General features: G+C 27.4%; 1 protein-coding gene across 3 annotated transcripts; it reads right to left on the reverse strand.

Annotated features, from left to right (window-relative positions):
• Positions 1–446: 446 nt before the first annotated feature.
• LOC135925816 (uncharacterized) lies at positions 447–20811 on the reverse strand. 3 transcript variants are annotated; one of them, XM_065461312.1, is made up of 10 exons: positions 20672–20811; positions 7960–8071; positions 6780–7211; positions 6502–6582; positions 3360–3710; positions 3187–3302; positions 2744–3089; positions 2068–2562; positions 1107–1986; positions 447–899 (listed from the first exon to the last, which is right to left on the reverse strand). In XM_065461312.1, the coding sequence occupies exons 2-10, from the start codon at positions 8051–8053 to the stop codon at positions 512–514; spliced, it is 3183 nt and encodes a 1060-aa protein (XP_065317384.1). In that variant the 5' UTR covers positions 8054–8071; positions 20672–20811; the 3' UTR covers positions 447–511. The 3 variants fall into 3 exon arrangements, with proteins under 3 accessions (XP_065317384.1, XP_065317383.1, XP_065317382.1); XM_065461311.1 differs by having other exon boundaries at positions 1107–1989; XM_065461310.1 differs by having other exon boundaries at positions 1107–2562.
• Between the last annotated feature and the right edge of the window lie 2238 nt (positions 20812–23049).

Genomic DNA, 23049 nt, shown 5'->3' on the forward strand with positions numbered 1-23049 from the left:
AATATATTCCCCGCGCTACTTAACTATTTATATTATTCAATAAAAAATTTAAGATGATCTTTTAAGCTTTCTGCATTTTTATTTAAACAATATTGGAAAAATCCGATGCAAGCTTAGGTAATTTTATTATTTTAACGAAACCCAAAAAATATTTGTGCATCGGACTCTAGAAGTCAAAATATGGCTCTGGTTGGAATGCTAAAAATAGGCTAAATATTATTTGAATGAAATGTAATAAAAAAAAATTAAATATTTTAATAAATTTTCTTATTTATTTCATCAAATATAAAGTATAATTTCACAAATCTTCAATTTAATTTTACAATTAATTGCCAGAACGATATCATAACCAATGTAATTTTCACTTAATTTACTTTTTGTTTTATTTAAGAATTAATGGATTCTTTTGATGATATTTATTTTAAAGAATGTATATTTATTGCACTTCAACATTAATTTAAATGATAAAAATTCATTTTATGAATTGATTTATTTTATATAAAAATATCCCTTAAAGGGAATATATAATATAAGAATCGTCATCTTTTATCTCGGCGGAAAGAATTTCGCGATTATTTGGACAGGTCAAGTTGAGATGTTGATTGGGCTTCTTGTTTTGTTTGCTGTAATGTGAGTCGTTATAACTTCTCCCGTAGGAAGGTCGTTTGTTAATCTTGTTTTTACAGATATTTATCTCTTCGTAATTGTTAGAATTTACACTATGACACGTTTTCACATTAAATGAGCTGTCTGGAAGTGGAGGCCTGGGTTTTAGCATTTGTGGTTTTTGTATCGATTTATTTGTAGTTTGATGATTTATCGACATATTGGTGTTCAGTGATTGATCAGATGGCATTTGTAAACGTGATCGGTAATCTTCGGCCAAAGAATTATTTAACCTAATTGTTAAGATCCACAAATATCAATCAACATTATTGATGACAAATGGTTATTAATTTGTTGTATTTTAAAATCTAGCAATAAATAAATCTTTAGAAGTGTCAATTAAAATAAATTTAATTTTTCTTACCTTTTCTATAATTTTTTTAAAATGGTGAAATAATTATAACAAAATTAATCGTTATTATACATATTTTTATTCTAACCTGCTTTTAATGCCTTCTGCGGCGATCAAATCCACTATAATATTGTCTGACTTATGAGTAGATCCGCGAGAATCACAGGAAAAAACGCAACTACTTGGTCCTGCACTCGGTACAACTCGCCAATTCACTTTATCCATTCCACCACGATCACTCTCTTCTAAAATCTCCTTGGGATAAGGGGGTAACTGAAATAGCGGGTTTCGATTCAGAAATATTGACCTATCATGATCGGATGTTAGACATTCGCTAGGATTGTAATCCTTGGCGTAAGATTCGTAATAATCAACAGCAGAATTGGACATCAAACTCCCACTCGTATCCGTGATAGAAGTTGGTTCTGAATCACTCCGTAAGGCTTTGTTTATTCCATGATAATGCTTGGTTCCGTAACGAGAGATATCGTCGGACTCGGTAATATGATTTTCATTAATTTTAATCTTATTTGGTATAGAGCTCTGATGTTCGGACTCGCTTGGGTAAGAAGGGTTTATCATAGTTTTGTAACAACCCTGGCAATAAATTGTTGGTGGGTTAAATGTGTTCTGATAATCATCAATTTGTTTTGAGCAGCTTCTATCTTTATGATTAGAGGTAAAATGGGAGTCAAGCTTAATATTATGCTTTTTAGTATTTTCTCTGTTAGTTTTAAATTTATTATCGTGGCAATTTTGCTGGAATGAAATATCCTTTTTAATGTTTGTGCTACTATTCGAGGTATAATTGAATGAATTTAATTGAAGTTGTGTGTTATGACTATGAACTAAACTAGTAATATTTGTATTATTAAGATTGGTTTGATTATCTGAGTTTCTAATATTTTCATTGCATTCGTAATTAGATATGTCATTCTTATATTCCTTAATTCCAGGTATTGGGCTAGCTGCTTTTTTTAATGAATTAGTAGATTTGATACACCAACTACATTCTAACATATATTTTATCAAATTAAAAATGCCTTTACTTGTATCAGCGGATGCTGACGAAGGTTCGTCGTATATAATATCGTATTTATTCTTCGCGTGATCCTTCCTCTTTGTTTGCCTAGTATCTTTACTCACTACGCTATTAACTTCCATGTACCTCTGCGTATCATTTAAACATATTTTTTTCCCTGTCATCAAATCATTTAAACTCCATTCATTATTATGACAATTTCTATTATCATTTATATTATTTCTATCGCAAAACTTTTCGTCGCTGTCTCTTATAACATTAGAATGCGTAGTGATATCTTTTCGTTTTCCATTTAGAAAGAATGATCGCGTTGTAATCACGGCTAAAACTATTAGAGCTAAGGACAATATAGGCACTGCTATAAGTGCCGAGCCCGAAAGGGTGGCAATGCTGTTTAAGGTTGGCTTTTCTTCCTTTCTATCATCGTCTAAATTTAATGTCACGCTTCTATCATTAATGGTAAAATTGAAGAAAGGATTTTCTCCATATGAGTCCTTATAATCTAAAAGATTTATAAATTAGACCAAAATTAGCTAAATTTTATGATTTGAAATTGGTTTTATAGAAATTAGCTAACTTGTGACATTTAAAATTTGATGAAAAAAATGGTGATTGATTTCAAATATTTTAAAATTATCTTAACTTATTTTTCCAATTTAAACAATAATAATAAGGAATATTACTTATAGATGTAACGTCCAAATAGCTGCCCCTGTAGTCATAACCTATCGCATTAGTAGCCATACAAACATAAAATCCCGCTCGGATTTTATTCATATCCGAAATTTTAAGATGGCTATAATACCTACCATTAGGTCCATTCCAACCTTTGGTACTACTATCCCAGGGTAAAACTTGATATCTGTATGAATCCAAATTTATTACAATAGGCCTTTTCGGTTCAATTTTAGAAATTTTAGCAGTGTCCATCATGTTCATTTTATTATTTATATATTCAGACGTAGAAGTCTCATACGTATTTAAATTAGTTTTATCGATAATATTGTTATCTTCAATCCTTTTGAGCCACTAAACGATAAAAAAAAATTGTATATAACATTTAAAATTAAATTGCCTATAAATAATTTAAGTAATTCGTATCACTTATTGGCAAAAAATATTTTACTTGTATGTGAGGTTTAAGTTCGCTAACTATGTCGCATTTTAATATAGCGTCCTGTCCTTCTATAATTGTCATATTGATTGGAAACTCGCCAACTAATTTTGGCCCTTTTATTTGCTCTAAAATAAATAAATTCAACCATTTAAAAATATTATCAGTTAAGTTTAAAAACAAACCCACTATCTCCAAGAAGAAGGTCTTGTTGATAGCCCCGAACGGATTGTAAACCTTACAAGTGTAGAAACCTTCATCTTGCACATTGAGATTATACAGATCCAAATATTTTTCCGTATCAGTTGGTAATGCTCTTCCATCAGCGTCAGAAGTATCTCGCCACATTTGCTTACCATTCTTATACCAAGTTAATATGGGTTGGGGAAAACCATCGGTGGATGGACATTTAAGGGTAACATCGTTACTTATATGCTTAATTATGACATCCACATTGTGATCCATATAAACTTGAGGCCCGTTAATTTGATTAGATTTTATTTGAGTCGTCAAATTACCCAAAAATTTTGGGTTTCCTTGATAATAATTTATTAATAAAAATTTATAATTGTAAGCGATTTATACAAAAAATGACGACTTCTCTGTATTTTCTTACATGAAGTGGCAATTTTTGTTGCTCCTGAAAATTTTATTAAAGCTTTTTTAATAAATGGTAGGCCGGTCTATTCAAAAATTCGATTCATTTCAAATAATATGAATTAAATAGTAAAATATTTGTTTTTAATTAATTACGAATAATTTTATTGGATATTCCAATATTTATATTTTTTAATATTAATCATTTGTCATTTCTTTTGATAACCTATCATCTGACAGGTGGTATGATTAACAAGATATATCAACTGCTTGAGAAACTCTTTTCTTAGTTGGAACTAATTTGCTTTCAAAAAATCATCTTATAAATTTATTAATATGCATGTTCTTGATCGCATGTTCTTTAATCTTTATCATCAGATTATTATAATAATTTTTTCTGTTTAAAATTAGATATGATGAAATCATTTTATAACATTATATTTTAAAATCGAATTATTTTAATAGAATACATATTATAGTAAATTATATTTGTGAGATTCGATTGAATAGGCTTAATGTACAGTCAGGCGCGTACGCAGGAATTTGGTCTGGAGGGGGGGGGGATAATAAATTTTTTTAAGAAATAACATTTTTAATTAAAAATACTAAGCATAAATTTATTAGGATTAATAACTTTTCTAATACACAATTTTAAACTAATGTGAATTAAAAAAATTATATATATAAACCGGCATTTAAATGTGAATCATAAAATATAAAGTGAATATAACCCACGATATGAATCACCTAAATGACCCAAAATTGAAATTTGAATTTTTTGAGCTTTTAAAATATATAAAGTATAAAAAATTTAAATGTTGTAAATATAAATTAATACACAAAAAGTTTCTTAGGAATAATTGTATTTTGTATGTTTTGAGCTAATTTTTCAATTATCAATCCTTGCTTGGCGTTAAATGTCTATGAATATTCAAAAGATCCAAATCATTCAATCTACTTTCAGATGTTGTATTTCATAGGTATGTTTTTCACAGACTTGCAGGCCCGGCCCCTGAGCCGGACCGTATTTTAATTTTTTTAAATATACCCGGGCCGGGCTCGTAATTTTTTTTTTAAAAACACCCGGGCTGGGCCTGAAAATTTTTTAAGAAAAAATATCCGAGCCGAGTTGTATATTTTAAAACCAAATATTTGAAATCGTTATTATTAGCTATAAATATCAAAAATAAATATAATTTATTTTAAAAAATTCGGGCTAAGCCAGCCGGGCCGGGCCTAAAAATTTTTTTAAAAAAAACCCGGGCCGGAAAAAATTTTAAAATAAAATCTGGGCCTGGTCCTGCAAATGGTACCTCTGCAAGGCTCTGTTATACTTCTTAAAAAAGTGAATGTTCTCTCATTAGTTTACTAAAGAGCTGCTAATATATATAACCATTTTAATAATTGGGAGTATAATCTAAAATGTGTTTGAAATAAAAAGCATCCATAGCATTTTTTGGGACTGTATCAACCATAGTTAATCTTTTAATCATAGTTATTCAGCTAATAAGGCATCATAAGATATTTTAACATCTTCATGATAAAAATATAACAAATATTTATATTTTTTTTCTATCACCATATGAAAAAGGTTGGGAGAGGGGACATTTGTTTTATAATACTCTTCTACTGATCCTATATTAATGTTTTGATGATGAGCTTGCTTGCTGCAAGTCGAGGGGGACAAATATTTAACACGTATAGCTCTGCTTTTGACTCAACAATAACATATAAAATATGAAATTCTTCAACAACACTAGCTCTATTTCCTTGAGTTCTAATAAAATGCTCTCCGCTATTCTCATCTTCTTAATCAAGTCAATGTTATGTTTTTAAAAGTATTACATAAAATAGTTGTATAATTAAATAATACATTCTAATGAGAAAAAAAATTTGGAATAAGTATTGAATCCAATAATTTTCTTGCTTCTGAGGAAATATTTCTTTCAAGCCATTGTGATATTTCAATAATAGCATTAATAATCAGCTCTTCTAACTCCAAAATAGTTGTTACTGTGGCGGAGACTCGATCTCGTTGGACAAGCTTACAATTTTTTTCTCCCTGTTGGACAAGGAGTTTCAGAGATAATTATTATTTTATTAGAAATTTAGATAAATATTACGCCACTAAAATTTGAAAATAATAGGTAAATTACGCCAAGGAAAACTTGAAATCGAAATTGATTGATAAAATAACTTAGTAGATGAATGTGATAAATAAAATATATATATATATATATGTGTATATATGAGATAAGAATAAATATTAACAAATATAAATTAATATTAACAATAATATTTTTGAAAAATATAATCCGGCATCTGCATTTTTTGGCTTGGGGGGGGGGGGGATTTGTCCCCCTGCCCCCCTTCCCGCTGCGTACGCGCCTGTGTACAGTAATCGCCATCCTACCCTCATTACTGTTTACCCGTTTCTATACGCTCCACTCCACTGTATTTTAGCCAATTCATAACTTGATTAACAAGTAACTCATGAAGGGCAGGTTTTAGACCAAAATTTTTTAATTAATATATTTTTATTTAAAAAAAAAATTAATTTAATTTAATATTTTGTTATATGAATTGTTTTTATTATAATATACAATTTTATTCATTTTTACGATGTAATAAAAACCAAAAAAATTTTAAATAAAATTTATTGATATTATAAACGATTTTTTTATAATGTATAATAATAATTTATTGTTATTTTGGGGAATTTTTTTTTACTTCCTGGCAATGTGTTAGAAAATGCGTCAATTGTAGATTGAAATTTTACAATTCCAGAGTTATTTTTTGCTATGTGCGTGTCTAAATATAAATTTTATAAAAAAATATGTAACATATTAGTTAGATAAAATTATTAATATCTCTAAACTTTATCCATTTTTTAAGCCTAAACATTCAAATAGATACAAATCGTGTTTTTAAAAAAATCTTATTATATTGTATCCATCTCAAGTCAAAAATTTATAATGTAAATAAATAATAGTTAATAATTTTAAGACCTATGACAACTAGATTGTAGTTTATACGAATGTTTCCAAATCCGTTGAGTACCTTACACACATATATTCCGCTATCTGAAGTATACGTCTGTTTAATTTTCAAATAGTTTATTTCCAATATGAGGGCGGGGCCTTCTGTATCTAAATTTACATTGGTATTTCCAAATAGAAATTCACGTTCTTCAAAGATTTCCGACTTATTTTCTGTTAGGTTTTGGGTCTGGGTGTTATAATTCACGAACATTTTGACTATCTTATGACCAGTCCAGGCGACATTATTGATTTCCTCTCCATCCTTAGTCCACTGATATATAACGGGGCCGTGAGCATATGATTTCCAATGTACGACGCAGGGTAATTTAATCGTTTCGCCTATATAGGTTACCCTTTCACTAGGCGACAACACTAAGGGCTCATAAATTTTTGGAGGCTCTTGATCATATATATAATATAAACCAAAAAAAAATCATTATAATTTATGTTATTTATTATAAAATTGAATTTTTTATATTTGCTGTCACTTTAATTTATTATATTTCTTTCTAGTATAAAAAGTAAAAACAGTAAAAGCATTTCTAAATTTTTCTATATTATTTAAATATAGAATAGAAATGTGTAAAAATAAAAACGATATATAATAAATCATCGCGGTTTAGCAAAATTTATGGCTATGTTTAATTTACCCCAATTTTTGCCAGTTTTAAAAACTTAAATTATTTAAAGTGCCCGTTTTTTAATTTTGAAGTACGTGATTTTTTATTCGTATTGCAGCACATAGTGTACTTGCTTTATGAATTTCAGACAATTTCGGCATAAATTTTGCTGTAATAAATTCATGTAAATTTAGAGTAGTCCTATTAACGAAAAAATTATCTATAATTTACAGAATAGGTATTCTAAACTTGCTGAAATATTATCGGAAAAATTGGATGTCCCAAATTTAAAAAAACACGCTCTATAAATGATTTAATTTTTTTTAAATTTACTAAAAACCCACATTTGCTAAACCCCTAAACATTTACATATGAACCCCAGATTTAATATACTCCTAAACATATATAGATGTTAAGAAATGGAAAGCATTTTATTTACATACTTACTTTAAGAATTTTTTTTTTAAAGTTCTCACATTTTAATAAAAGATACAAAATATTGATGTAAGATATGTTTTAATAGTAACCTCTTTGCTGAACCGGTTGAACGTTCCATGCTAAAATAGTTCGGAGATTAAAGATCAGCATAAATGTTGCAGTATACATTAATCTCGGTTGCATAATTTGTGAGAATTATATCTTAATGTAATAAATGAAAAAAAATGATATAAACAGAGCAAAGGCGTATATAGGCTTTTTGGCCCGCAACCCTCGTTTGGTGTAAGGGTCGGGCAAAGAAAATAAAAATTAAATATGAGCAGGGTTTCTGTTTCAATTTTTTAATGGGTTTAGGCCGTGATTACATTTTTTGTTTTAATGGGCTAGGCCTGGACTTTATTATATTTTTATATTAACTCTGGGCAATTGGGCCATTCTATTTATTTTATGCTGGTCGATTGATATTTTTATAGAATTGGCCTTTTGTCTCATATAGGATTTTGACATATAGCATGAAATTATGCTTATGGGATACTCCAGGGATATAATGTGGACTTTTTTTCTAAAATATTAAACTCTAAAGGTTAATAATTTTTTTTACTAAAAAATGAATAATCCATGTCTCATGTCGCTTTAATTTTTTTAAAAATATTGGATAACATTATGAATATAATTTATGATTCTGTTAAAATTTTACAATTTTCCAAAAATTTTAATTTAAGAAAATGTTTTTACTTGAAAAATTTTAAATATAATTCATCACCTTATTAGACAAAAATTTGTCAAGGTGTTATGAACTAATATAATATTTTCATGATATTGAAACTAGTCTAACCATTTACACGCCAATTAAAATAATTTCTAGATTCATATTATTTTTAAAAAATATATAATTTTTATATGCAAAAATGATAATTTTTTAGTTCCGGCAACAGCACCATGCAAATGCTTTTCCCCGAGTATGACTTATTCGTTCAAAGAATTTTTTTATAGAACTAATAAAGATGAACAAAATTCGATACTTTTTAATAAAAATAATAAGTTACACTTTATACTCTATACAGGTTTGCCTTTTGGGGCTGGCTCTAAACCCGATCCTGAATACAAATTATTGAAGGGTTTTAAAACTGTGTAATGCCTTCTTTTGCTTTAATTACATAGTGCATAACTTGAATCAGGTGACACTTGCCTAGATGTCATCTTTTTCAATATTTATTCGATATTCGCTTCATGTTTATTAGTAGAATATTTTCATTTCTTTCTACATATACTTATATTCATAATTGGATTGAAATCGCTAAAAGTCACTCATAAATCATAATATTTTGTCGGGATTTTCTAATCTTAAATTATCATATGACCTGACACGTTATCTTGTGAATGATAAATTAGTCATTAGAAAACAACACCCTGACAATTTTATTGAGTTCTTTCGACAAATTTTCTGACATTTGCTAATCTATGATTTTGTGATCTTTTAACGATATCTCGGAGAGCTAAATATTTAGAAACTTTAATAATAGGAACGCCCGTGCTTCCCTATAATAAGATATTGAAGAGATTTGGGAAACTCCGTGGGTCATGTGATTTTAAAAAATTGATAGAAACGAAATGATTAAATTATTATAAAGATAATAAAAATCTGCAGGAAAATGTTAGGTTTCGTTTTATAATATACGCGATTCACTTAATTTATCGCTGCATAATTTACAAAAGCAAGAAAATAATAGGTATATTTAAAATGAATGGGTGATGTGTTGAAACAAGTTATACCGCTATGATGAAATTTGAAAATCATGTTATGCGATTCTCGCTTATGCATTCACAGTTGGCGTGAATTCGTGGCGAAGTATATAAAAATACACAAAAATACCGCAAATTTTAGATACTTCGTAACCCCTCCTCACATTTAGAGCAAAATTGCTGCGGAGAATACAAAAATACGGCGCATTTTGTATAATTCAGCGAGAATTAGCGCCAACTATGAATGCAGGGTTACTTATCAAGCATATGGATGGTCTTAAATTACAATTTATATATATGTATAACAAAGCTTTTAGCCCTGTTTAAAAAAAATATATAGGTTCGATTCGTTCCTATAACAATTTAGTACCAAGGCTTCAGTTATGTGTTAGAATATAAAAATATATTTGGGTATAACGGTTCACTCCGGGGGCCCTCCTATTCACCCCTCTCCCGATCCAATTGTTTTGACTTCCGTTTATTGACAATTTTGGTTTGGATTTATTTTTTTGCTAATTTTGCTTCCCTTTTTACCTATCTATTGCAAATTTCTGGTTATGGCGTTGTTCGGAAACATTTTATGTGGTATATAAATATAAAATTCAGAAAAAATATATTATGTAAATCTTTTTTTGTTTTATTATATATAAATAAAAATAGTTATGGGCTATTGGATTATATAGTGTTATCGTGAGGATGGTGGATAAACTTTAAAATTATATATTAAAATACAAAAATATGTTTTTATAATTTAAATTTTAAAAAACGTATGTGCTAAATTAGTTTACTTCAACTGAAATAAATTTTATGATTCATCATCTTACATTTCTTATCTTAGCTAATAAGCTTTATTTATCTGTGTATATTATTATCTATTTCTACTAATAAATAAACGAATATTTGTAGTGTCAAGTCATTTTTTTAAAAAAAATGGTTTTGAAAAAAATAAATTCACATTAATCAAATATTAGTATTACTATAGGGCTATAAAAAAATCCTTTATCTTTAAAACCTCTCTTTTATACATATAATATTAAAATGTAATACTTCATCTTATAATAAATATATACGAAAATTAATAGCTTTGATCTATTGATAAGTTCTTTATAAAAAAAAATGGTGAATTTTAAAACACCTCCACAGATATCCAAAAAATAATTTGGAATAAGTTTTTTCGCTTTACAAAAAAAGGCATAAATTATGCAATATCTTGATAAATAAATATTTAAAAAGATTTTAAAAACAAAAAAAATCTTGATAATAGAAATAGATTATAAAATAGCTTTAAACATATGCCCTCAAAATATGGTATTTAAATATTCTTTTAACAAGAAATTTAGTTTATAAATAATGAAAATACATTATTCCCTTATACCATATCTCAGTACTAGTAAGTAATTTTAAACAATAGATAGAAGTATATGATACACAGACTGCTTAACAAGCAAAAAATAGTAAGCATAAAAATCCTTATTTATAACTTGAGATCAATAGGTCCATGGGAGTATCTAGTGGTGTGGCCAGAATTAATCCAAAAAACGGGGGTTGGGGTACTACATTTTTATGGGGGCTTTGCCCCCAAACTTTTGTCCGACCTTCGGCCTCCTGCCTACGAAAAATTCTGATTATGTATTTTTTTATTTTCCCGTGACTATTTTTATTTTGTTTTTTAAAAATATCTCCATTAAAGTTGGCTTATACTTTGTTTCATGCTTTATTAGTTACTGCCTATGAGTGCTTTAAAAAGTATAATAGAAGTATAAAGGAAAAAAACTATTAGCAACAAAATTTTGGCCAACCTTACAATTAAAAAGAAACTAAAGGTATTTATTCTGAAAATTTTATCAAAATTTAGGCCAAGTCTTGTGGTTCGACTTATTTTTTAAACTTATTTCTGAGATTTTGAACTAGGAAACCATATTTTTTGTTTTAAGTTTGTTCATCGAATAAATAAAATGTGTTTTATATATATTCTTTTTCGGTATAAATAAAACAAAGTATAAATAGCCTTTCCTCTTTAAGGTTGTTTAGAGGAAGCTATATAGATGGCTAAACAAATGAGTATTTAAAATAAGACGAAGTAGGGCCTCAGTGCTTAATTATATATTGTTTTAATTCCTTTAGTAGTCAGCATAAAGAAAAAGGTTATTAGAAAAATAAGAAAATGGCCTGAAAGTCAGAACGGAGAATATAAAAATTCTAAATATCTTATTTGCATTAATATTTACTGTCTCATTTATTATTTCTTTACAATCACAAGCTAAAAGAAACTATGATATAAGCTTTAAGTTAGCCAAAATTTTAAAAGCATTAAGTCTGAAACTTATATCAATAATTAGTGTGTATTTAGTACATTCTAGTGCTTCAGCCTGCTTGATAGATATTTTAAAGAAAAACGCATTATTGACAAAATATGTAAAAATGTGCCAAGATTGGCATCATGCTAGAACGAAATTATAGAAGCACTGAATATTTGGGCGTCAAACATGTAATGCCTGATTAGAACTTACTCATTCATCAATAAGTTTTTCCAGTCAATAAAACACAAACCAATTAAAAGCGAAATAAAAACTATAACGACAGCCCTAAGCTAACATATCGGTAAATTGCGATTCAAAAATAAGTCTAAATACAATAAAGTTTCTTTTTCCCTGATTTTAACTATTTTAGAGTTTTGTGATATTACAATCTTAATAGATATTATTTTTCCTTTTCGGTTAATTTAAACTAGTATACATTTTAATTAAATGCTTCAATTCGTTTGATAAGTAGCATTAATAAAAAATTCACAAGCTAAATAAGAACATTTCCAAAATTGGCATCATGAATGATTCAAGTTAGAAGGAAAGATTTAGAAGCACAAGACAATTATTATAAAAAGAAATTAATATTATTATTATCATAAAAAATATTTTTTTTTACCATATTTTAAAATATGAGTTTCGATGTCTCTAGTTATAGCGTTGTCATTTATAATTTAGTAGCGAAAACATAAAAATAATAGTCAAATAGACTTGTGGCATCTTTGGTAAATATATAAAAATAAGATGGATTGGGTTACGGTAAAATTGAAAACGATTACAATAGATGACACCCTCAAGTAGTATTGTTAAATGGCACGATTTGAGCCGATTTTTAAAAATGGCTAACTCAATATTTTACTCAATGAAATATTACGCAAGTCTAAAGATTTTGCGATGGGGAAAAGGTTTGGGCATCTATTAGCGAAATCTAGAAACTTCGTCAAAATTTTTATGGCTAAAATATTGAGTTAGACGTTTTTAAAAATCAGCACAAATCGAGCCTGTAATAACATTATCCTCAGGTGAAGGCTGAGCATTGCTTAGTAAAGTGATTTTAATACCAAGTGCTCTTATACACTTGGAAATAGAAAAGAATGTCTTTGGGAAGCGTCTATTTTTAATTTTTTTAACATAGATTATTAATATTCTGAGGCTTATTTACGAGAATATGACAAATAACTGCTAAGTGTGGTAAATAATTCAATAATAATATTCATTACTAAGTTATTTTTAAATTATTAAGACGGTGAGTTATAATACTGGAAAAGGAGGTCTTTTAACTAAAACCCCATAATGGTTTTATATAAAAATTTATAATTCCTAATTATTCATAAGGTATCTCACAATACTAGGTTATATTTATAAATTTGATACCTATTACTAGATGTTTTTTAAATGTAAATATAAGATACTATTTTTTATTGTATACGATTATAACTTACTTAATAAGTGAATATATTTTCATATGTAATTTTTCCGTAATAACTACTTACTGATTAACCTTCTATATTTTATAGTAACAAATAAAATTTAAACATCATGATATTCAATTGGATATCTGTAAATATTTAAACATTCTCTCTTTTCTCTCTACTAAATCAAATTATCTACTAAAACGGTATTGGGTTAGTTCCACGCACTTATTTAGTTTCATCTGGGTACAAGGTTTGTTGGTATCCTTGAGAAAATAGGTATAATTATACGAAGAGTAGTCCTTCATATAATTCACGTCAAACTCCTTGTCTGGATAAAGAAATTGCAAGCTTGTCTAACGAGATGGAGTCTCCGCCATCAAGCAGTAACAGCTTTTATGTAGTTAGAAGAGCCGATTATTAATGCTATTACTGTAATATCTCAATGGCCTGAAAGAAATATTTCCTTAGAAGCAAGAAAATTATTGGATTCAAATTTATTCCAATTTTTTTTTCTCATTAAAATGTATTATTTAATTATACAACTATTTTATGTATTTCAAAAACATGACATTGACTTTATTAAGGAGATAAGAATAGCGGAGAGCATTTTTTATAACTCAAAGAAATTAAGGCTATGAATTTCATATTTTATATGTTATTGTTGAGTCAAAAGCAGGGCTATACGTGTTTAATATTTGTCTTCCTCGACTTTCAGCAAGGCAAGCTCATCGTCAAAACATTAATATAGGATCAGTAGAAGAGTAATATAAAACAAATGTCCCCTCTCTTAGATACATTTATAACCCAAACAACAAATGAATGATTTTTAATTCATCATGCAGCACTTACCAATCTGCAGATATTACTCCACAAAAGCCTTCCCAACCTTTTTCAGATGGTGATAGAAAAAAAAATATTTGTTAGTTTTTTATCATTAATATGTTAAAGTATCTTATGATGCCTTATTAGCTGAATAACTATGTTTAAAAGATTAACTATGGTTGATATAGTCCCAAAAAATGCTATGGATGCTCTGCATTATTTCAAACACATTTAGATTATATTCCCAATGTATTAAAATGGTTATATATATATTAGCAACTCTTCTCATTAGTAAACTAATGAGAGGACATTCTCTTTTTTAAGAAGAATAACAGAGCCTTGCAGATGTACCATTTGCAGGGCACGGCCCGGATTTTTTTAAAAATTTTTTCAATAAAATTTTCAGGCCCGGCCCAGCTTTTTTAAATAAAATTTTTAGGCCCGGCCTGGATTTTTTTAAAATAAATTATTTTTATAGCTAATAAAGGGGATTTCAAATATTTGGTTTTAAAATATAAAAACCCCCGGGTATATTTAAAATTAAAATACGGTCCGGCCCGGGAACCGGCCTGCAGGTCTCTGAAAAACCTACCTAAGAAGTACAACTTCGGAAAGTAGATTGAATGATTTAGTTCTTTTGAATATTCATAGGCATTTGACGCCAAGCAAAGATTAGATAATTGAAAAATTAGCTCAATCCCAACGAAGATTGGATTATACATTGTAAATATATAACATACAAAATACAATTATTCCTAATAAACATTTTCTGTATTAATTTATATTTCATCATTTAAATTTTTAATACTTTATATATAAATTTTAATGGCTCAAATAATTCAAATTTCTATTTTGGGTCATTTAAGTGATTCATATGGTTGTTATATTCACTTTATATTTTATAATTCACATCATTTATTTTATAGTTTTTCATATACCGCCAGTTATATCCGCTTAATATTTTTTAATTCACATTTATTTTATAGTTTTTTATATGCCGGTTTATATATATAATTTATAATTCACATTAATTTAAAATTGTGTATTAGAAATAGTTATTAGTCCTAATAAACTTATGCTTGATATTTTTAAATATCAATAACATTTCTTAAAATATTTTATTATACCCCCCCCCCCCCCACAGACCAAATTCCTGCGTAAGCGCCTGATTAGAGCGTAATTACAAATAAATCCTTTTCCAAAAAACCCAAATAAATATAATACTCGATGGCGCTAAAGTATGATTTTCATATTAAACATTTAGATGCATACAAAACCCATTTTATTTCTTCTTTACTGTGATAACGATTAATAAATACCTAATTTACATAATGCAATTATGGTGGAGGAGTATTTTTTAAAAAGAATATTACGAATTAACAAATCGTTATATTAATTTGCACACAAAACGTTACATGAATAGCATACTTAATTATGTTAGGCGTTATTTTATTATGTATTATGTTACAAATAAGACTTATGAAATTTTGTTTGGCGAAAAAAAAATGGTTTACATATTATTTTTTATAAGATTATGATTACGAATATATTATAATCAATATTTTTTTTTCTTTTATCTTTTAAAAAATAAATGGCAGCTCACTGTATAAAACTTAATTAGTAAACTTCTAGATAATCTTGAATAAATGATTTCCGAACCCTAACCTTCAGACCGGCTTGACTTTTTTTCCTTAACCCATTCCGAATACGGATTAAAAATATCTAGGCTCTGAATCCTGACCTAACCCAATTTTTTCTCTCGGGTTCAGACCGGGTTCAAAAATTTTAATTATTTTTTGATTGATTTATTCAAAACAAAAGTTTAAAAAAATATATTAGGTTAGTTTAAACTTTATTTTTTTTGTCTTCTCCTAATGCAATACCTAACTAATTGTTTTTTCTACCAGTAAAATTTTTAGATTTAATAAAAATAGAACAATTGAGGCTGTATTCTGGTTCATTTTAATTTTGATGCTTAACGCTGTTTAGCCTAGGCTGAACTAGGACACCCTATTTTGGTTTATTTCAAGTATTTAGTGGCATAGTTATTTATAGTATTTTTTTGTTTTACTTTTTAGGCTATTTAGTGGAATAGAGACTTTCATGGGCCTTAATTTTTGACCAAGCCCTGCCCAGGCCCTCAGTAAATAAATTTTTGGCCCAAGCTCGGCCCATATTTAATGTTAAAAAAAATTCCCAAGCCCGGCCTAAGCCAATAATAAGTTTCACAAAAATTTCCCAAGCCCATATATAAAATTTTTTTTTTTATTTCATAAAAATTAACAATATTTAAATATATTTAGGCAATCATTTTGTTTACAATACTGAAATTTATTATTATTAGAAGAAAAAAAGGCAATATTTCATTAAATTAGCAATTGTTTTAAATAATCTAGCCCAAGCAGATTTAAAAAAATTTTTAAAACCTAGGCCCGGCCCAGACCCGTTAGAAAATATTATTAGGCCCATACCCGGCCCATGAAGGTCTCTGGTCGAATCTATATAGTCGGATAAACAGATGGCTGTTTAGTAATAAGTCCACCCAGGACACGGCCTTAAAGCTTTTTTTAACTCTTATTTTTACTAAATAAAAGTATAGATACCTCATTCTATTCGATAACTAATTTTAAATAATTTAATAGTAATTTTTTTTAAACCCGACTTGGACCTTGGTTCAGCCTAGTCTTGGCTAGACCGAACCCAATTTTTTAAACATTTTCAAACTTTGACCCGTACCGAATCCCAACGGCAAAATTTCTTTCGGATCTAAATCCCTTACTTTAAATAAGTCATCTTCTTTTGAAATTTAACTTATAGTTTAGTTTCTATAATTTTTGGTTTTATTTTAACAATATATAATTATATTTCAGAGAATTGCAAGCTCGGCACGGTTCCCTGAATAAAATAATATGATTTTAAAAATATGGGCCAGGCAATTTTTTACAAAAAATAAATGTAAATTATCTTATATTTTTAATCTCTTTTAAAATCTTTAAAAAATAACCAGAACTTTAAAAATTAGAATTAGTCCTATAAAAATAAGAACACGGACAGGCCAAAAATAATTTTTATGAGAAAAAATATATGCTGAATAGCCTTAAGATTCTACTCCTGCAGGTCTCTGCTATATTTGAATTGGCTAAAAAAAAATTTAAAAACCCTGAGTTAAAAATACATTTTAAATATTCTATGTAGAGGTGTGCGCGGGCCGTGAAATTACGTACGACATGAGTTTGAGTAAATTTTAAATTATTAGGCGTGACGGGCCTCCCCAAAATTCTTACCGGGCATAAACGAGCGTGAACATAAATTTCCTGTGAATCACGGAATTTTAATTTTTAAAATTGTTTTTTATAAATATAAATTTGCAATTTTATAATTATAATATATATTTTCTAATTTAATTTAGTTCTTTTTCAAAAAAGAATAATTTTTGAAAACAAAAAATCCTCCGCATTTTATAAACAACATCCGATATCACGCCGCTAGTTATACTTTCTTTTTATGTTTAGGTCGCGAGACTTTTTTGCTAAATTTTGCTTAAAAATTTTGCAGAAAAGTCAGTTATATTTTATTTGTAAAGATCTTCAACATTTAAATGCAACAGAAAGTGAAGGATTTACAAGCTAGGCCAAGGGTTAATAAATGTTGGTGTTACATATGGACAACAAAATATAAAAGACTCTCATGAATACTATAGTTCCAAAAATATATGATGAAATTAAAATTAAGATTTAAAGCATAATCAATAATAATTACTTGTCCATAACCACTGATTTTTGGGACGAATGACTATAATTTTTAACCATAAAAGGACCTATTTCATTAAGGATTTTGAATTGAAAACATTTACTTTGGCCACAAGGGAAATAGATGAAAAAAAACAGGCGTCAATATTAAAAGTGTAGTCAATTTTAAAAGAATACACAAAAATAAAATTTTTTTTAAAATAAATGTATAGTTGTGACTGATAACGAAGCAAATCTTATAAGTGCATTCAAAGATGACGAAAGGCTAGCATGTATATGCCATATATTAAATAATATTATGCATTATATTTTTGATAATTGGTTACCTGAAATAGCCTTAAATATAAATAATAATACAATATTTCAAATAGCTAATAGCAAACTAAGCCACACCCTCAAACAAAATGTAATAACACATGATACAAAGTTTCTTAAATTTATATTCTGAAATACAGTGTACTCGCTTAGCAAGGAAGAATTAAATAGATTAGCCACAATTGATATCAACATCATACGCGAGTTAGATAAATTGTTATCAATATTTAAAGAATGCTCGGATAATCTGAGCGCAGATTCTTATCCCACAATAAATGAAGTTTATCTATGGAAACAAAAATTAGAATTTCAACCATCTGAAGGTGATACAATAATAAAATAATTAAAACCTTAAAAAACAGGACTAAGAAAGATTTATTATGCAACCACTACATAAGGTAGACTTAATTTTAGATCCGAATTTCAAAAGCCTTAAGTGAAAAGGAAGATATATAAAACAACCTTAAAAATGTTAAATGATATAAAATTAGATGATATGCATAAGTCAATGCCAACTATCATTTATAACTTTCTTAATTCATTCTACACTCATAAAAAACCGTAAATTCTAAATTAAAAATTTAGAGAATTTATAGATGATTCTGATGAAGCATCAACATCTACTGATGAAAGCTGTGAGGATGAACTTAAAAGATTCATCGCACATAAGACAAATAACAATGACAATATTTTGAAGTTTTGGAGGCAGAAAAATTCATTTACTTTTTTTAAAAAAATTATCCTAAACTTTGTCAGTCCCTGCAAGATTGGCTTCTAGTGAAAGGTTATTTTCTATAGTCAATCGATTAGAGGAAAGGCGTACATAATTGAAATATTAAATCATGGACATTTTCTTTTTCTAAATAAAAATTTCGATTTATAAATTTTATTTATTTTTTTGTTATTAATATGGATTATGGATTTAGAGAAATAAATAGAATAAATTCAGTGTAAAATTATAGCAATAAGGAAAAATTATAAAACACAGTGAATTTTTGGGCGTGAATGAAAATATTGCCTTTCGTAAGCAAGCGTGTCGGGTCGAAAATTTTTTAAACGTAAGCGCCAATGGTAGGTGAATTTTATTATTGCCAGCCTGAGCGGGTGGGCCGTGAATAAAAAATCAGGCCCGCGCCCACCTCTAATTCTAGGTTCACAAAGATTAAAATATAAATTAAGATGATTATTATATTTATTAAATGCGGAAATAGCATATCTAAAGACTATTTTAAAATATAAAAAAACATACGAGGCTAAGTAAGGTATGTGAAGGCTTAATAATGAGTTATTCATAATATTTTAAAGAGAGATTATTAATAAAATTCGAATGAGATGAATTTAATAAATTATAAACAAAACGCTAACAATTAAAAGTTAATTCTTTATATATTATTAATTAAAATTTTGAATTCTAGTCACTATTTTAAAATACTCTTTACTTAAAATTTGGAATTTTAGTTACTATTTAAAAAATTATTAACTTACATTTTTTATAAAAATTATTGTTTATAATAGTGACTCTATATATTTGGGGGAGAGAAGGGGAGTGCAATGTAGAGGGGAAAATTTTATTAGCTTAAAATTATATTTGCGAAAACAGTCAAATTTCTAAAAGTGGGAAAGCCCCCCCTCCCCCTTTTTCTACTCTGTCTATGCCTATGATATATACAATTGAATTGAAATCAATTAAGTCTGGTAAATAAAAAAAGTCGAAAATTAAACGTAAAAATATAGTATAAAAGGTTTTTTTGTACAAGATAAGTGTAATTAATTCGACAATAAGTTTTTAAAAAACTCGTTAGTACCAACTACCAAAGCATATATTAATAAAAATTCCGGATGTTTGTTTATATAGTTTCCTCTAAATTGATTATTTCTAATAATCCAATTTTACACTGCATAAATGGTAAAGGATATCAATAATTAATGAATCAAAGCCTTTAAAAAACGTGTGTAAAATAACAAATTGCTTAAAATGGTAAAAAAAAATCTAAATGGTGAGTATAAATTTCGTCAAAAATTTAAAATATCAATATACCATGTAATTTTTATTATTATATAATATATTGTAGCTGTGGGTATCTTTAGAAAAATAGATCCATGCATTACAAATCTAGATCTGTTTCTTTAGAATGTTCACACAATGTAACCGGTCTTTAAAAAAGTTAAGGTATGCCCGGCCCGAAAATATTTACGTACGAATTACCCGGTGGTAAAAATTTTCGCCTGACCCGGCCTGTTATAATTCTTGCTCGACCTGCGGCCGAACTTTTGGAAGGACAGGGTCAGACTTTTCATATCTCTGCTTTACATCATAAATAAATTACATTATCCTAAATGTAACTAATATAATAAGAGTTAAAAAAAAATATTTGTATTGGTAAATATATATATAATTTTTAAACTTTAAGTAAATCTTAGCATTAAGTGATTAAAATATTATATCATTCTTACTTTTATGATGAAGTGCCGCTTTTTCTATGCTAATATGGTAAACTAATATGAATGAATTTGTTGCATATCGAATATTCACACCTATTTTAATCTTTAATTATTGAATAATTCAAAGATTTTTTAAAATTAAATAAAAATACTTTTTTTAACCCAAAAAATATTTTTTAATACAATGTTTATTTTCCAAATTTTATCGCAATTCGAAATTTAACACTTTACTTTATTATAATAAAAAAAATATATATAAATTTATTTTTTATTGTAATAAAAAAAATAAAATAAAATTAGCCAAACTATTTTCACCTTTTATATTTTTTTATCGTCTGTTTAAAAAAAAAAATCTTTTGCTTTCTATATTATTTGTTATAATTTTATAATAAAAATAAAATAAATATTTACGTAAATTTTTTTATAAATTGTAAAATTTTAAATATTTATCAGAAACCTGTTGCAAAATGATAAAATTATAATAAATCGGGTCAGGTATAAACTCCATGGATCTAATTTCTTAAATTTTTTTAATTATATCAATTAATTATTTTAAACATCACATGTGATTTCCCTTCGAAAACTTAACTAAATCCAGCCATAATTATTTAAAATGTCCAAATTTTAAAAATCAAAAACTCGGGCCGGGTTTGGCCTAAAAATAAAAACAAGGGCTAAGCCAAAATAGATTGTTTTTTTAAACATTAGGGTTGACTAGAGTTATTAAGTCTCCCATCTTCAGCCGAAGATTTTGAACAATTTTTTCCTCAACACGGACAGAACTAGTGCATTTTAAAATTTTTGGCATTCTATATTAAACGATAAATAATTTTTTTAAATTTTGTTTAATCTATTATTTTAATTAAATTTTAAAAAAAAATTATCAGTAAACAAATGAATCATGTAAAAATCCTACACATTGCATATATTATCTTTCGGAATAATAGCAATGAAACGTTTCGACGAATTCAGTTCAACCAATAATGGCTCTTGAATTAAGAGAGTTCTGTGAAATGGCATGACTTGGAATAATCTGAGTTATTCTACCATATACCTATTAATGGCGAAATATAATCCAACAAGGACAGAATTCTAAATTCTTATCATCCACTAAAAAATAATATTTTCTAAATCAAAATCATGAAAAATATCTTCTTATTTTTAAAAATAAATTCAAAAATGAATCGGCTGAGGCATATTTTGGCCTGGTTTTAAATGTATAGTTTATTACATATAGTTAATATAATAGTTACAAAAATAAAATTCACTATTAATCAAGTCCCTTTATTACACAGCAAGTTGTAATTTGTCCCAACTAAAAAGAATCTAATACACATCGGGACATATTTATTCCGTTTTTAATTGATACACAGATCGTATAAATATATCCCACAATAGTATTATTTATATATTTAAATATTTTCTTGCCTAAAATGTTTCGCATTATAAATCCCGCCTTTTTATTTTATGCGAAATATATTTTATAAAAATTTCATACCGATTTTAGCAAAATTCTGGTATATTTGATAAATATAAAATTGTATAAATTATTTAAATATTTATTAAAAATATCAATGTTTTTAAAGATTCATTTATATCTTTGACATTTATAAAATAATTTATCTGGTCATTTTATATCCCGCTGTGCAATAATGCTTATTTAATATCATTTTTATATTAGTAAAATTTTATAATTTTTTCTAATCTGAAGATTGCAGCGAGATTCTAATATATGCTTTTTATAGACTCTCAAGAAATTGAGGAAATCCTTATAGAATTAAGCTAGGAAGCTATTATTAAACCTATACCCCGCCAAGTTTTTTTTCTGAATACGGCTCTGGTGATTATTTTAAAAATCCTAAATGGTAAAAATGTCGATTCAAAATAGTTGAAAATCTTTTACCTCGAATAATTATTAATTGGAGGTACCATCATCTTTGCATGATAACTTTATACCTACTCCGTCTAATATAACAAGTATGTCGCAAACAATATCCGCAGGGTATTTGTTCTATAAAAATTATTGCCAATTATACAGAATCTCATGTGAAAATATTGAGAAAACGATGCCATATATGTAGCATTAAAAAAATGAAATTCGGACATCTTGGGAATGCTTAATCAGTAAAGTTTTGCTATGCAAAAACGAAATTGTTTTTTTTCTTTCCATAATAAAAATTAATTTATATTATATTTATGCACAGTTGGGAAAAAATGTACCTCTCCTTCCCCTATTTATAAAATATTGTGTAATTTTTGTATTTTGAATCGAAAGCTAAATCTTATGATATAACACTAAACCTCATCTAGCAACTAGACAATTGATGTAATATAAATGTCGACCAACTGAAGAATATTATAAAATATCCATTCTCATCCCCTTCTTAGAT

Source organism: Gordionus sp. m RMFG-2023, chromosome 3, assembly GCF_954871325.1.
Source record: "Gordionus sp. m RMFG-2023 chromosome 3, tfGorSpeb1-WG-v2, whole genome shotgun sequence".
Lineage (NCBI taxonomy): Eukaryota > Metazoa > Nematomorpha > Gordioida > Chordodea > Parachordodidae > Gordionus > Gordionus sp. m RMFG-2023.